General features: G+C 40.4%; 1 protein-coding gene across 7 annotated transcripts in view; it reads left to right on the forward strand.

Moving 5' to 3' along the window:
• The window catches only part of ahcyl2b (adenosylhomocysteinase like 2b), an 86506-nt gene extending 70128 nt beyond the window's left edge, over nt 1-16378 (forward strand). For 4 of the 7 annotated variants that reach the window (XM_078235758.1, XM_078235756.1, XM_078235759.1 and 1 more), the window contains 10 exons: nt 927-1043; nt 2188-2251; nt 4270-4358; nt 6344-6414; nt 6930-7024; nt 7716-7814; nt 9140-9208; nt 12728-12806; nt 13596-13716; nt 14511-16378. In XM_078235758.1, the coding sequence (XP_078091884.1) occupies nt 927-1043; nt 2188-2251; nt 4270-4358; nt 6344-6414; nt 6930-7024; nt 7716-7814; nt 9140-9208; nt 12728-12806; nt 13596-13716; nt 14511-14517 (811 nt within the window). In that variant the 3' untranslated portion in view covers nt 14518-16378. Of the gene's footprint in view, nt 1-926; nt 1044-2187; nt 2252-4269; nt 4359-6343; nt 6415-6929; nt 7025-7715; nt 7815-9139; nt 9209-12727; nt 12807-13595; nt 13721-14510 lie in introns of those variants that run through there. The other 3 variants (XM_078235761.1, XM_078235757.1, XM_078235760.1) reach the window with 1 other exon arrangement.
• Nucleotides 16379-17756: the final 1378 nt, after the last annotated feature.

Genomic DNA, 17756 nt, shown 5'->3' on the forward strand with positions numbered 1-17756 from the left:
TGATGCATTTTGGTAGAAATAATGTAGGGAGGAGCTATACGATAAATGACAGAACCATAAAGGGTGTAGATACGCAGAGGGACCTGGGTGTGCAAGTCCACAGATCCTTGAAGGTGACGTCACAGGTGGAGAAGGTGGTGAAGAAGGCATATGGCATGCTTGCCTTTATAGGACGGGGCATTGAGTTTAAAAGTTGGGGTCTGATGTTGCAGATGTATAGAACGTTGGTTCGGCCGCATTTGGAATACTGTGTCCAGTTCTGGTCGCCACACTACCAGAAGGACGTGGAGGCTTTGGAGAGAGTACAGAGGAGGTTTACCAGGATGTTGCCTGGTATGGAGGGGCTTAGTTATGAGGAGAGATTGGGTAAACTGGGGTTGTTCTCCCTGGAAAGACGGAGGATGAGGGGAGACTTAATAGAGGTGTATAAAATTATGAAAGGCATAGATAGGGTGAACGGTGGGAAGCTTTTCCCCAGGTCGGTGGTGACGTTCACGAGGGGTCATAGGTTCAAGGTGAAGGGGGGGAGGTTTAACACAGATATCAGAAGGACATATTTTACACAGAGGGTGGTGGGGGCCTGGAATGCGCTGCCAGGCAAGGTGGTGGAGGCGGACACACTGGGAACGTTTAAGACTTATCTAGACAGCCATATGAACGGAGTGGGAATGGAGGGATACAAAAGAATGGTCTAGTTTGGACCAGGGAGCGGCGTGGGCTTGGAGGGCCGAAGGGCCTGTTCCTGTGCTGTATTGTTCTTTGTTCTATGTTAATGAGCAGACTAAAGCAGATCCATGATTAATTTAAAGAAGCTTTCTGTTAGGTTTCCTCAGCAACCAGCTTGAACTGTTGAGCTCAGTTGATTTATTACAAACCAATTTTGGAGCTCTTGATTTCTGACCTTTTGCTTCTTTATTTTGTTTTAGGCTTTACCAGTTGTCTAAAGCTGGTAAGCTTTGTGTCCCAGCCATGAATGTAAACGACTCCGTAACCAAGCAGAAGTTTGATAATCTCTATTGCTGTAGAGAGTCTATACTGGATGGGTATGTAATCAAAGACTACTGATGCAAACCAGCTTTAAATTAAGGGGAACAGTAATGTTCATCCATTTAATGGAGAAATAATGATCCAATAAATGGCAGTGTGTGTATCCAGAGATTTTACTGTTCCCAAGTCCTCATCCTGATCATGGATATTGCAAACTAACCATTCAGCCTCTCAAAGTGGTAGAAAGCTCATTTGTGCCTTTACTGTTTTTTGTTGTATTTCTGTGGGAAGATCCCAGTAGAACCAAATGGTTTCCCAAAGGAAGTGGAAGCTTTCAGGAGAGCTGTATCCAGCATCTCCTGATGATCATGGGGCAGTGTCTCTGAACTTTTATGTTTTTATTGAAAATAAACAGAGTGGAAGGGGTCCAGGGGAGGTGAATCAGAATGTCAATAGAGGTGAAGTTGTGAAAAGTTACTTTGTCAATGAATGACTGACCTTTTTGAAAATCTGAACTCCAGCACTTTATGGGCAGGTGGCTTCTCTCTAGTTTCAACCTGTTGAATGGATATGGTTAGAAATGTGTTTCGTTTTCAGAGAGCTTACTAACTCCTCTTGACCTGCCATATACTGATGGTATAAAGCCCACCATTAATGTTGGATTTTCTATTTATTATCAGAGATTACATTGTTTCCCTGAGTTACATGCATTGTACATGTTTCTCAATCACTGGCCTCTCTGACCGATCTTAACTCTCTACCCGGTGGACATGTCTACTCTTTGGGCTCAATACAATTTTTGGAAGCGATTCTGATTTTGGAGAGATATGATACTTCTCTGCTCCCCTGCCGTACCCCTTTCACCATTTGGTGAATTGCGGAAGGTGCTGCATATTTGGGGACGATCATTTTTGCTGGAAGAGAACAAAAGTTTGAAGTAGTTGTCTATTTTAGAGCAGCACCCGCAAAGGTTTGGAGTCAGATTCTTTTCCACAACCTTGGGGAAAATAGAAAAAGTGTATTCAGTCACCTGTATTTTTTTTAAAAAGTCTACATTCAAGAACTTAATTGTGGGTTTCTTAATTAGTTTGCCTCTGAGAAACTTGGGTGATTGTCACAACAGTGAGTGATTATAATACATTTTTGCCTGGTGTGTTAATTTGAGAACTAATTGTATGAATTTTACATCTTTAACAAAAGACTCAAGAGGACTACAGATGTGATGTTTGGAGGAAAACAAGTTGTCGTCTGTGGATATGGGGAGGTAAATATTCCCTTTTTTGGGTGAGAGGGGGTTCTAAGACTAGTCTCCACCCTGTTGTCCTAAACTGTTGAGACCCTCGTGTTGTCCATGTGAACTCCTTACCCAGAGTTTACTTCCCAGCTTCAAACCTACTTTCTTTTTCGTTAAGCAGCCCATTGCTTGGACTATGATGCCAAAGTGTACTGTTCTTTTAGATGATTTGTTTGCTGACATTTGAATGATATACCTCAGTGAGGTCTGTTTCTTAACCATTACTAAGCTTCTGTGAATTTTAAACATTTTATGATCACTTCCCAGATTAAAGTATCAGGAGTTCTGATGCAATCATCAACATTTCAACATTTGTGTGCTAGTTCAGAAAAGAAGTGGCTCCAGAGATTCGGTGCATTTGATGATGTTTGTGCATGTTTGATGGTACTTCAGAATGATGGTGTGTTGGAATCAACTGGTGCTCACCACACAATTTTCAACAGGCCATAGTGTCCATTTACCGTGGGCATTTTACTGCTGCAAGTTGGAAGAAATGTAACCAATGCAAACAAATTTAGTGGTGAATTCAGTTTTGTTTTTAGAATGTTCAACACCTGAAACATTGTTCTAAATTGTATCTTGATGTTTGTGTGATACAATTTTTTTCTTTCATTTTTAAAATAGGTTCTAAAATGATATGCACTCCCACAGAAAAGAATGGGCTGAGATGATGGTATTTTGCAAAAAGAAAACATAAGTTCTGGGGTTTAGGAGATGAATCCTTGCTTATATTCAATTCAATCCAACATTGGGGGTAAAATGTGTCCAATGATATTCACATTAGCAGCAAGATTATCTGAACGACCCATCTGAGCACCAATGAATGCTGGAGTTTTTATGTTTTTCTGCTCTCTTGTCACTTACCCAGTATTCAAATAATCTGGATTTGGATATGGCCACTATCAAAATATACAAATGACACTAGAGAGTGGAGAGCATGGTTAACTGACTTTAAACAACATTATAGGGAACAGACACGTTGGTAGATTTTGTAGAAAGATTTTACTTATCTGATGCAGAGAAAAATCATGCATTTTAGGGTGAAGAACAAGGAGAGAAAATCATTGAATATTGTGAAAAAGAGAGACATGCTGTCGAAATTCTATCTTGCACTCATCAGGGCAGTTTGCAAGAAGTAATGGGAACAACAATTTATGCTGCATGAGAAGAGTGTGCTGATTGGTTAGTAGAGGGATTGCTATGGAGAGTGCACCAGGGAACAGTTAATTGCCAAGCTTTTGTTCAAATTCAAACTAGAAAGGTCAGCTCTGGTTTGGGAATGGTTGTCCCCCAAGCTTCTGTTTAGTTGAAAAAGGTGCAATGTGTAGATATGGATCTTCTGTCTGCAAAGAACAGGGCCCTGTATGTGACTATATGTAGCTTCTAGCATATGTAAGTGAGCCACATCTTGAGGACAGCTATTCCCTGGTTCATTTCTTGTGGCAATGTCTTGACCAATCAAAGTTCACTTGCCGACCAATCAAAGTTCACTTGCCAACCAATCAGTACTCTCATCTCAGACATCCAAATTGTTCCCTTTACGATTAGTATTCTTGTGAACTGTCCTGATGAGTCTCGGACAAAAATCTTCGATAGTGTGTTTCTTTCTTCAGCAATTATCAAGTTCTGTGCGACCAAATGACTGCAATTTTGAATAGAGAGTAAGCACAGAAAAAATTGGGGGCTCAAGCAAAATACTGCTGATGCTGGAATTCCAAATATTCAGCAGGTCAGGCAGTGTCTATGGAGAGATGATCCAATTTCAGTTTCCTAACATGGTTACAAACTGTGTAACTAAATGTAATAATGCTGACTTTGCAGCATGAAGTTTTCGTTTGTGTCAACCTAGAAACCACCAAAATGGTTGCAATGTATTGTTTGATAATTAAGGACCATTTACAATAATTTTGATTGGGAAATTATGTTGTGTCGATGGCTACGTTTATTCTGTTCAGTTCATTGCCATGCTAACTTATGTTGCTTTCCAGGTTGGAAAGGGCTGTTGTGCTGCTTTAAAGGCGATGGGATCGATAGTATATGTCACAGAGATTGATCCAATTTGTGCTCTGCAAGCCTGGTAAGTACCTAGAATTAGAATGCTGAATATATGTTAATAGAAACTTGTAGAAGTGTAAAATTTATTGACAGGTTACGAAACATACAAAATTTTCTGGTTTAATTTGCTTACTCATGACTGGGACAATCCTACACAATGCATTCTGACATGGTGAAGTCACTTTAGTCCATGTCAGTAATATAGATGACAGCTGGTGTTAAACTGACACCAAGGACTTGAATAGTATTCACTGCAAATAGTGTCTTTAGTCGTAACATGATTAGAGACATTTGTGTTCTTGTTGGAAAAGCTTACAGATTGAGGAGAATTTGTGATAATGTTTAAGTGCAAATGATTGAAAGTTCTAAGCTGTGATGAGCCTGAATAAAACCTCAATTGACACTGTTTAAAGGATATTTTGATACTATGCTGGGTTCTTTCAACAGCTCCTGGATAAGAAAGTAGTTATTTTTGATATTTAAATCTTATACGGTATAGTTTAAACCATTTGCTTGTTTTTGTAAATAGAGGCAGGCCTAATTCTTCATTCCAGTTTTTCATCAGTTTGACAAGTTTATGAAGGGACTATGATAGCACAGTACTTTTAGGGTGTTCTCTTTGATTTGATAGATTCCAGGGACTCCAAACCTTGGAAATGCGATACATGGAAATTAAACAGCATGGTCCGAAACATTTAACTGATTCAGGATATTGCAGCCTGGGTCCTCACCCACATCACCGTTGTTGGTTTGTGCTGAGCTGTACTGATTTCCTGTCTCCAAGTGAATTGACTTCAAGCATTTCATCTTCACTTTGAAATTCTCCCATGGCCTGGTCCCATTTTACTTCAGCAGTGATCTCCAGCTCATTTCCCCATGCAGACCTTTCTCACATCAAACAGTGGGTTTCTCTTTGTTTGCTCTTTACCTTTGGTTGCCAGTCTTTTAGCTGCTGCACCTTGTCCTCTTGAACTTCATCCTTAAATCCCTTCTACTTGTCACTTTCCTACCTGCCATGAAAGCCTCTTTAAATGTTCTCATATTTAACCTTGGTGGCCAAATTTTCTGATTTCCTTCCTAATCTGCATCCACTGTTTTCCTTTGAAGTACTTTGAAATGTCATCTTGTACATAACAAGCACCATGTATAGAAAGGTAAGCTGTATTCATTCACAAGTATGCTCACTCTGCTGAGATATGGTTCTTCTGGTGTATCGCCCAAGTGATCATTCTTCATGGCTAAGCCTAGAGTGTCAACAGATTGAGGATCTAAGTGCCAAATGCTTACTGGTGATCCTTGCTGTTAAGTGAGGATGGAATCATACAGTTGAACAGCCTTACGTGAAGAATAATCATTTGGATGAGGCAACAGAGCACTTCTCAGTGCCCGTGGAATCATATCCTAGCATGAGTTAACATCAGAAGAGGAGAAATAAACTGGAATCAGTTGGCATAGCTTGTTTGTGCCAGTGGTCAAACTCTCCTACATAGCCCCAAATCTCCATTGTAATAACTAATATCTTTAGCATCTGCAAACACTTCAGTTGGGCAATCAATAACAACATGGAGGAGATATTGACCCTTAAGAATCTCTAGCCTACTTTGTGCCCCTCCTAACACCAGCTACTGAGAGAAGGTTGCACAGTAGTAGATCTTCAACTCTTACTCCCATTACAAGAAACCTCATCTGACTCGCAGCTTATTCTCCTCTCCTGTTCTTGCTGTGTGCCATTCCTCTGACCTACCATGCACAATCTCCCCAGTCACTCATTCTTCTTAGCTCATTCTTCAGCAAGTGGTATCCCTGACCTGCTATGCACCATATCCCCAGTCACGGCTCATCGTTTGGCAAATGGTGTCCCGCGTTCTGACACTATCGAAACAGACTGACTGTGACAACGTTTAAGAGCAGAAATACCAAATCAGGCAGACTTGTTTTCAAACTCTGTCCTTCTGAATGTGACTCCACTCCCATGTACATTAATGCAGTTCTATCTTTCCTTTGCAGTATGGATGGATTCAGACTTGTCAAATTAAATGAAGTAATTAGACAAGTGGATGTTGTCATTACTTGCACAGGTAAAGTATTAATAACATTGTTTAATGTTTATGTAGGTTCAATATAAGAAACAGAAGTTCAAGTTGGAGTTGCAGTTAACCACTCAATGATTAAAATCTACCTTTGCGAATTGATTTTTCTTTTTAATGCTCTAATCCCGGTTAGGCATAGATAGTTGACATGAAGAAAATTTTTAAATTAATTTAGAAGAACCCCAAAATATTTATTTGTGGAAATCAAAATATTAGCTGATCTGTGATGCAGGAATATGGCCGTAGTAATTTTTTTAGGTTCTGGCGCTTCAACACGAAACAAGGAGGGTTTTACAAAGCTTCACCTGTTTAGTTCCCTATTCTACTGCCGAAATAACCAAAGGATGCCCAAGAACAATCTGTGTATTCCGTATCTCATTACTTTGAGTCACCTAGGACATCCAGAGCACATTACACAATGTTACTCATCAACAACTCCACAACTATATCTTGTTAAAGCACCTGTCTTGAGTTTTAATGCTGGGTATCTACCGTGTCTTTAGGTAACAAAAATGTAGTGACCAGAGAACACTTGGATCGCATGAAGAATGGTTGCATCGTTTGCAACATGGGACATTCCAATACTGAGATTGATGTGGTATGTAACTGGATGTAATGTAACTCAACATACCATATTCCAATACTAAGATCAGTGTCGAATGTAACTAGATGTGAAATAACTGAACCAAATTATTCCAATATTGAAACCCACGTAACGCATACACAATGTAAGATAACTCAACATTTTAGTTTAATAAGAACTCTCAAACTTGTAAGCTGTTGTACACATTCCTCCATGCTTATTATTTTCCCATAATTATTTTCCCACCATGATAACCCTCATGCGGTCCATGGGGAATCACTGATTGATCTCCCTGTGGGGCCTGTTGAGTACGTGTTTCCCTGGTAACAGGCAGTGGCCTGCCTAGCTAGAGCTCATTACTTGCTTTTGTAAGGCAGGCCCAGGACTGGGTCTGCTGAACGGTAGTCCCAGGCAGGAACTAGTGTGTGTACACCACAGTGACAGTTTTACTTTGTATTCTGTAATAAACTGTGTTCCTTTCCAGTTGGGCTTCCTGAATCATTACACCCACCCTCTAGTCAGAGGTCCACTGATCCTTCTGTTAGTTTTATGGATACCAGTATTCTTCTGGCATGTCAAGTGCTTGTTTAGTTTGTGTACCTAGAGCTTGAGAATGTAGCCTCCCAACAGCCAAACGTTTTCAGAGAGAAGAGTTACTATGTATTTCTGCCTCATAATTCCATGGTTTTCTCCTCTGTGCTTTCAGGCGAGCCTTCGAACTCCAGAGCTCACATGGGAGCGCGTTCGGTCACAAGTGGATCATGTTATTTGGCCAGATGGGAAGAGGATTGTGTTACTGGCTGAGGTAATTGTACCTTTAGCAAACTATTCAGTTTTTCACTTGTTTGTACAGTTTGTGTGGTACTGGAGGAGATTAGAGATAGGTAGGGGCTAGATCATGGAGAGACTTGAAAATAAGGATTTAAATTTTAAAATCGTGAGTTGCTTGATTGGGGACCAATATATGCCTGTGAGAACAGATGTGATGGGTGATTGGGATTTGACCCAAGTAAGGAAATGGGTAGCAGAATTTTGGATTACCTCAAGTTTGCGGAGGGTAAAATTTAGACGGGTCTGGAGTGCATTTGAATAAAGTGGTCTGGAGTTAACAAAGGCACAGGTGAGGATTTCAACAGCTGATAAACAGGAGCAGCAGAGGCAGCTGATCAGATGGTTTCGATCTTGATGACAAAGAAGTCCAGGGGCTCCTAACATTTGCTGTTAGAGGTGACGATGAAGGAAACGGAAGGTGAGGTTTAAGAAGACGGTTTGCAATGGAGGAAAGAAGCCTGGATGATTCTAGAATAGTGAGCAGTTTTATCAGACAAGAGCAGAACCTGATGATGTTTAATGTGGCCCAACCAGATCTGACACTGGTGGCTAAACCAGTTCTTCATTACATCCTTTTAAGTCTGCATCCTGTGGTTTAGCTCCAGCTAGTTGCCAGGGAGAGGGATGGAGCCAGCAACTAGCAAACTGAGTTTGTGCCCAGGACCATAGACTGTTCAGTGTTTGGTTGAATGAAGTTTCCAGTACTGGATGTTAGACAAGCAGTCTGATAGTTTAGCAACAGTGGAGGAGTTGAGAGAGGTGATGGTGAGGTTGAGCTGGATATTGTCAGTGTACATATGAAACTAAAGCTGTTTTTTGGATGATGTTGCTGAAGGGCATCATGTAGATGAGAAAAGGAGGGAGCCAAGGATTGATTCTTGGAGAACACTATAAGTAGCCTTACGGGAGCAGGAAGAGAAGCCATTGCAAGTGATACTTGGGCTACAGTTAATTAGATAAGAATGCAACCAGCTAAGGGAGTGGTATGGCAAGGAAACCAGGCGGATCCCTTTCAAGAGTTGACTAATAGGGAGGTTGTCGCAGCTGTAATGGGATCTGTACATTCTTCCTAGATGGGTGGCATGGGTGAGCAGAATTACCTCCTTCACCTGTAACTATCTTGGCATACAAAATTGTGCTTTTAGGCAACATGATCTGACTAGGAAAACTGAGAAATGAATAGAAATGACCTCACTGTGCAGCTGAAGCTTAGCTCCTGAGATGTATCCTGTGTTCAATCTTTCAGGGTAAAATATTTGCAGTTGAGTAACCGGTTGTCCCACTTCCTCCTTTAACTAGGGACGACTGCTTAACTTGAGCTGTTCCACAGTCCCTACCTTCGTGCTGTCAATTACTGCAACCACACAGGTACGGTAACTTGTGTTTTATCATGCTGAATTGTTAACAGTGGAATTGAGGCATATACTGTGACATAGGAGCGCTGAACGCCTTCAGCAAATAAATTAATTACAACACTAATTCGAGAGACGTTTGTCACTATTTTATTGCAAAGTGTAATATAATGACAAATTCTCAAATCGATATTTTTGGAAGTGGTTATGTTTCGCTTTGCATATTGTCTTTATAAACAGCCTAACCCATATTCACAGCCACCCTTTGCTCTTGCCATCTCACGAGGTCTTGCCAGTCCCATCATATCAACCATAGATAAGACCATCTTTATTTGTTTGTATCACTGTCCACCCACATCCTACCACCACCTATATCCACCCCGGGAAAACTTATTCCCTCAATTCACTTACAACTTCATTTTCAAAATCCCAACTGTCTTAGCCTTTGGTCTTCCGTTCACCACAACATTTCTGCAGCTACCAATTTGCACAGCTGCACTCTCACCTCCACCTTCGATGCCCTGTTCCTGAATAAACCATTACTCTGTCCCTCTGGTCTTTGCTCCTGTCGGGCCCTCCTCTCCACTCTCAAGTCAAAGAGACGCAGACTTGAAAGGATGCGACGAACAACTGGTTTAGCCACCCAATGTCAGATCTGGCTGGGCCACATTAAATACTATCAGGTCTGCTCTCATCAGTTCAAACTGCTCACTATTCCAGGATTATCCTGGAATGCAAAAGTATACCCCTGCCAGCTTCTTTTCTGAAAACTGTCTTCTTAAACCCCTCTCTGTCTCCTTCACCATCATCTCCAACGATAGTTATGAGCAGCTCATGGATTTCTTTGTCATTAAGATTGAACTCATCCAATTAACTGCCTCTGCTGCTTGCTGCAGTTGTGTTTTCAGTTGCCTATACCATATGCTCTGGAATTCCCACCAACACCTCTCCACATTTTTCCTCCTTAAAACCAACTTCTTTGACGAAACCTTTCATCTTGCCCGATTTCTCTCTACACGGTTCAGTGTCATATTTTCATATATAGCACAGAAGCACCTATTGGGTCCATGCAGTTCTCTGTAGGGCAATCCAGTCAGTCCCATTTCCCCACTCTATCCCCATAGCTCTGCTCCCTCAAGTGCCTATCCAATATCCTTTTCAAATCATTTACTGGGTCACTGCTCCTACCACACTTGCGCACAGTGAGTTGTAGGTCATTACCACTTGCTGTGCAAAATACGTTTTTCCTCACATTCCCTCTTGCATCTCTTGCCCAAAACCTTACATCCATGTCCCCTAGTCCTTGTACTATCAGCTAATGGGAACAGCTACCTGTTCTTGTACACCTCTGACAAGTCTCCTCTCAATTTCCTTTGCTCCAAGGAGAACAATCCCAGATTATCCAACCTAAACTTGTAGCTAAAATCCCTCAACCCTAATGCCCTGGTAAACCTCCTCTTTGCTTTCTTAAATACCCTCATGTCCTTCCTTAAAGTGCTGACAGACACTGCTCTAAATCTCACCTAATTAGAGCTTTGTAAAGGTATAACTGAAACTTCCCTGCTTTTGTACTCGGTGTCCCTATTTATGAAGCCCAAGATCAAATATGTTTTGCTAACCACTGTCTCAATATGTCCTGCCACCTTCAAGGATCTATGTAAATAAATCACAAGCTTTAGAACTGTGCCATTAAGGCTATATCGCCTCTGCCTATCTCCCCGCCAAAATGCACCACTTCACACCTCTCTGCAGTAAACTTCACTTGCCATTCATCTGCCCACCCCACCAGTCTATCTATTTTCTGTTGTGGTTGATTGGCATTTTAAGTTTGGTATCATCAGCAAGTGTTGAAATTTTACTGCACATTCCAATAGCCAAGTCTTTTATACATATTTTTAAAAAAGTGATGCCAGCACTTTGACCTTCGGAGAACACCACTGTCAACCTTCCTCCAATCTGGAAAACAACTATTTACCAAAACTTGCTTTTTTCTGTTCTTGTTTCATTGTGCTTCTTTAAAACAACTTGGGATTTGTTTTAAATGGTGGTCTGTACGATTCTCCAGAACTGATGGACCCAGCCCTCTGTTTATCATCCTGTGCAGTAGGCTTGATAATGTCAGCATGAAATGTAGTCAGCAGAGGCTTCCCAGATTCAGGTCAACAAGCTTTCTGCCAGTAACGACAGTGCTTCTGAACAAATCCACCCGAGTCCCAACTATTAAAGCTATTTGATCCTGTTTGACAGATCAGTTTGTTCAGATATATATTCCCAGTGACATGGCACAGCATTGTTCACAGGATGATGCTTGATGCATGGTGTTTCTACACATTTTACTTGTTTGCCAGACCTTATTGCGCTAAGATGGCACAAAATAGTAGTTGAGCCAATGACACTGTTAGTAGATGCACTGTCTGTTGTGATATTCAGCTACCTGGAGCATATGTTTAATTGCCAGTCTCTCTGATGTTAGCTGATTTCAGCTGGGCTACAACAGGTGACCTCAATATCCCTGTGCTAAAGAAAATACATCTCAGCAAGAGTTTCCACTCCTGATTGCTTTCTAGTAAACCCCTGCAGAAAAATGCATTTGTGGCCTGGCTATAATCACTTTCACTGTCAAATATCCTACCAGCTCTTGCCATCTGTGCTCATATGTGAAGAATGGTTACCGCATTGACACCTTCAGTGAACAGCCAACAACAGTACCCAAACCTGAATTGGTACCTTTGGTGATGGAGGAGGAAGATATAAATAAGAAATTTTCCTTCTAGGTTTATGTTAACTCTATTGTGATTAAGACTAGCTAAATATTTACCTCAGACTCTGTCGTAGCTCTGAATTCTTACTTTCCAAGGTATTCAGTTATGGATTTCCTGAGTGTATCTGATACCCATGTGTTTTGTGCTAATGACTAACTATTAACAGTTTTCTAACCCAGAGTTGATAAGGAAGGACTACACAGTGGAGCAGGAAGAGCTGCTCAAGCCATGAGGCTGTCATTCCCAGGGTGATTATTTAGCAGTTGAATGAAAATGTCTGCCCCAGTTTAATGCAGATCTTTTCTACCAAGCTTTTAACGTTTGAACAATTATTGCTGCATTCACTTTCTGATTTCCCACATTTTTAACCTGAACTGCGATAAATTATTATTATTTTTTTCCTCCCACATTTTTTTCCTCTACTATCCTGAAGGTGCTCAGTCTTGCTGAAGAACAATTCCAAGAAGAATGACAGCTCTCTGGTATCTCAGCCTTTCTTGTGTGTGGTGGGGTAATGAATATAGTAGGAGGAGAAGGAGGGATTGTAGCTGGGACCCATCCTGTTCTTGCCCAATGTCAACGCGTGTCTCGGTAGCACTCACGGGCCCTAGTTAATTCATTATCCATTGCCTGTAGCCAAGTTGGCACTGAGGCCAGTATTGTGCCCCAATTGCTACTCTGATTCAAGTCAGGTCATTTGGATTCCGTTATTTTGTTGTACCTGTATTTCACTGTTTACAAATAATAGAGACTAATATTTGGTTTGTCCTCAGGCACTGGCAATGATAGAGCTGTACAATGCCCCGGAGGGAAGGTATAAACAAGATGTCTACTTGCTGCCTAAGAAAATGGGTACGTTCCAAAATGTGTGTATGCTTTTGCTGCATTCCATGCTGTTAAGGTGACCTGGCACAGCATATCTAGGGATTGAATCCAAAATCAACTGCTTTGAGTGACTTGTCATCGGTACCCTCCCATCTGCATAAGATGCTGGACATACAGCAGATCAAATCCTTTGGGGATGGTGTAGCTTCATATGAAGTGACTTTCATATTAACATTAATTGACAAAATAGAACAAAGTGAATGAGAACACCATGCAAGCAAGATATAATTTATTTGTGAAATGCCTATAAAAGTATGTTCCCATTTATTAACCCCAGGGGAAAAATAATCCTTTTTTAGTTCTCCATCCCTTGAGCGCCAGATGGGAGGGTGGCTTGTGCTGCTCTGCAACTGCTCACTGTGTAAGAACAGACTGAGGTAATTTTTTTACTTTATTCTTTTTGGAAATTGCTGGACCCACTTGACACATACAGATGCATGTGGATAGATGGGGCATCTGAGGCAGATACCTACACGGACACCAGAGACGGGCAGACACACTCTCATAGGCACTAGAGGCAGACACTGTCAATATCACAATCTTGTCTTCTAGTGATTTGTGTTATTCCACAGTCCAACCAGAAAAATTCAGTGAGCTGTAGACTGCAGTCCTACTGGGCTACTCTCAGTTTAGAAGTTATTCAAACTTTTCGGCCTTAAATTGATTTTAAGAAAATAGTTATTTTTCAAAATGTTCCATTGTATTTGTTTTATGGGATTGCTGCTGCTGAACTCACTGTTAACTCACGTTTTTCAGATGAATATGTAGCAAGTCTTCACCTGCCCACATTTGATGCACATCTCACAGAATTGTCAGACGAGCAGGCAAAATACCTGGGTTTGAACAAAAATGGGCCTTTCAAGCCAAACTATTATCGGTAAGATGCATTAAAAAATGCTGTTAAAACTACAATTTTTTTGGGAACGTGAGGTTCATCTATTAACTGGTGGTAGAGATGAAAATGATGGCGGGGAGGGTGTTTGGCTGGGCATTCTGACTAGAACTGTGAATGAAGCAAGTCCTTGAGACAAGGAAATGCAAACATCTAGAAGAGTAAAAATTAGTTAAATTTTCGATCTGATCGAGGGTCCCAGTTTTGAGATGATCGTGTTGTGCATTTTCTGATTATAAATCATATCCACACAATTGGTTGGTGACAGCTAGATAGATAGGACAGATTAGATCGAAAGTAAACTCTTGCTATACCATAAAGCACTAGGATACAGTACGGATCTTGTACAAAATGCATCTCCTGCAGGACCCAAGCAAGTACCTCCCAAGTCATAAACAAGCTTGCGTTTGATAGAGGGGGAAGCTACTTCTGCACTGTCTGATTATACTTTGTATAGTGGGCAAGAAATAATACTTTTCACTGAATACCAATACATGTGACAATAATAAATCAAGTAAAAAAAAGTTTAGATGGTCTGAAATACAACAAAGCTGCACCTTTGTATTCATGGATAAGACAAAGTGACTGGTGAGAATGACAGGAAAAAGAATGAGAAAAGGGAATATTCAGTCTGTAACTCTAGAAGATTTGCAAAGAGTCAATGATACCTAAAGATGGGATAAGGAACTTTGTGCAGAACAGCCTTGTCTCTTTTACATGTCAATGAAGGCAGAACCTGGTGACGCATTGCTGATGCATTTTTATGTTCTTTGTCCTAGGTATTAAATGGAAAGCAGTAAGAACAACAAAGAGGAGGAGGAGCCTTTCATCACTACTGTACAGGATCAAAACCTCTGATTTAGAGCTGGCTTTGATTAAGTAGTTTTTAGGTATATAGTCATTTATTTATTTAAATAGAATGTGTATAATCCCACCAGATGGTTTTTACTGCACTAGAAGATGAAAAAAGTGTTTCTGCTTAATGTGATTTTTTTTTCTTCTATTGCCGTAGTGTTTTAAAATAATGAATTGGTAACATCCTAGCTATTAACCTTGGAAAAGAAACTATGGAAATGAAAAATCAAACCATCAGCTGTTTTAAAAGTTTTAAGGTGCACATATTCCAGTCTGTCTTTTGTTTTTTAAAATTTCTTTTTGAGTAAAAGAGTATGGTAAAGAAATGGTTAAATACTTCATATTTAGAATATTATTATGGAATTCCTCAAAGGATTTTTTTTTAAACAAAGCCCAGCCGTATGAGCTGGAGGACTCGCAAACTATAACTTGTCATTTATGTTCCGTTTATGAATTTTTTTTTAAAAATAGGGTCTAGCAGACTAGGTTCTGTCTGACTTGTGGGTAGTGTAGCACTTAAAATTCCTCCTTTACAGTACTGCTGTTCTTGGCTCAAGCCCCTGGCAGTGTTTGACACCTGGTCTCACCTGTTGTGAACATGAGCTGCTTCTGTCCTCAGCTGGGGTATTAGCTTTGTGTTGGTGGTGCACTTGAAGCTTAGAACACTGAATTGGGACTGACTGTGGGTCATCTATTGTTGTACAGGTAATTTGTAGACCCTTCACCCGCTTTTTTTTCCCCCTTTTGTTTTTGGAAAGTGAGCTGTATGGTTATTCTGTGACCGGATTTAAGTGGAATAAAGTTGCCTTTTGGCTCAGCAGCTCTTAAATGGAAAAGGGGAATTGTCAGCTGTTTTAAAAGGTGACGCTGCATTTGTTTGCATACCAGTGGATTTATATTGTGGAACACCATGAAAGAGAGTTTTTGGTGTCTGATGGCAGTGTGTTTTTGATTTAATTTATTATTCTATCTCTCCCACCATCCTCGGAAGCTCCAAATGGTACTAGCTGTTACACACTGTTAGCTGATGGCTAGGGCTTGTGATTTGCCCCCTCTCTCTCAGACCAGCATTTTCTTTGATTTGGGGACTTTCATGCAAGTTGTGCTGCAGCAAATCTCCTGCCCAGGAAGTAAATGGAGAAATGTTGTACAATTTATTACTGGTTAGAACCATAGATTTTCACAACATAAATTTAGCCCATTGACCCCTCTACCAGCTCTCTGAGCTATACACAATGCACACCACCCACCCCATCCCCGTTTACATTTTCTTGTTTTTTACTCTTATGACAAATCACTTGCCCTATCGATGGCTACCAGTCTAATTATTTGTGAGAAATATATTGTGTACGTTAAGCAAGTGCATTTATTTAAAACATTTGATCACATTTGTTTTAGGATTCCAACAAATATCTTGACCCTATGCATTTCTGCAAGCTGCTATATTTGTGGGGTTTTTTTTTTACCCCCAAACCTGATGCTTATATTGAATCCCAGCCAGTTTTAGTGATTTATGATTTTTAATTGTTTTGATCGTGGAGAAGGGGTGCTAGTGAATGTAATAATTATCATACGTAACAAATAAAAGTTTGAGGGGAAAAAGGACACCAGCAATCTGCTCAGGAGAGCAGAAAAATCAACTTTTAAAAAAAATCACTTGTTTATCTGCACAAACTGAGTTTCAAAATTGAGGTAACTATTTTAAGTACTGTATTAATGGTCAAGTATTGTAGTAGATGAGCAATAATGAATCTGTAATCATAAACCCAAATAAAGTGTTGATAAATCCAAAGTATTTTCTATTTTCTTTCTGTTGCATCTTGTTCATTTTTCAGTGAGGCATGTATTGATTTCCATCATTATTTCAATTCTTTTTTCACTTCCCCATCCCTCCTTGTATGCATATTTGGAGAGAGAGAGAGAGAGACTAGGCTGCAGACAATTCTTTCAGTACACAGTCTCTAGCAAACCCATCAGATTTTATGCCTTTGCAGTGAAGATAGCACCATTCCCCAACCCCAGCATTGACTTGCTGAAGCTTTCCAAATTCTTCAAAAGCAAATTTGGTGATGAGGTGTGAATTAAAGATTTAAAAGCCCGATTGAGGTTTGTGGCCTACAATTAGGGGCCAGTTTTGAGTAGAGGCCTAGAAATCTCTAATATGTAAATCAAGCTGCAAGAGGTTGAATCTTTCCAGCACTTGCACTAGGCTTTTAAAAATGCCTCTCCCTATCCCACGTCCCTCTCACCCTTGTCCCCACCAACTGGCTCCTCATGCTAGGGCTTGATTACAAAATTTCTATCCTTGTTTACAAATCTCTGTGTCCTTGCCATCCCTCTGTCTGCAACATGCTCCAACCCTAAATAAAAATGCCCTTTACTCCTCCAATTCTGGCTACCTTTGCAACCCTATATTCGCTCCACGTCCTTCGCAAAGTCCTTATCCGTTTTGTCCCACATTCTCACCTGATATCCTTAAATCCCTCTACTTTTCAAAGGCCTCCTGAAAACCTGCCCCCTTGATTGTGCTTTTGTTGCCTTACAAGATGCATATACTACTGACTTGCACTAATTTCCAATTAAGAGTAATCATGAAGTTGTGACATCTTTGCCATCTTTACCTTTGACCCCGGAGATGCCCAGTTAATCCATGACACTAGAGGCAGAGACCCAGGAAAGTTGAGAGAGAACAGAAGCTTGAAGTGAAAAGGAACACATTAAAAAGACTAATCCAACAGCCCCAAAAGTCTTTCATTTGTTTATTTAATTTGTATTTTTGAAGAACTTTAAACTTTTTTTTACCAATATTGGAAAATCAATTCAGTAAAGGGTCTAATTGGCTATTGATTCAAACTGGAGGTTGGCTGGGAGATTTTTTTTCCAGTTAAAATGAACAATTCTCACTGTAGAATTGTAGCTAGAAAGAAGATTTCTTTGGAACTTGTTTGGTTGTATAAACAGCATACTCAGGAAGCTTCAAGCTCACAAAGCAAAGCTGGTGGACACGTGTTGGTATTTGCTCCTGCCACTTGGAAGATGCAGTCTTGGAGTGGAAACCCTGGGGGCCTAGACAACCCCGGAATTTGATCGAGTCCACTACATTGCCCAGTATATAGAGTGGCAAAATGGATTGATAACCAATGAGTGACAGTCTGCTTATTTCATAATTG

This window comes from Mustelus asterias, chromosome 19 (genome assembly GCF_964213995.1).
Source record: "Mustelus asterias chromosome 19, sMusAst1.hap1.1, whole genome shotgun sequence".
Taxonomy (NCBI): domain Eukaryota; kingdom Metazoa; phylum Chordata; class Chondrichthyes; order Carcharhiniformes; family Triakidae; genus Mustelus; species Mustelus asterias.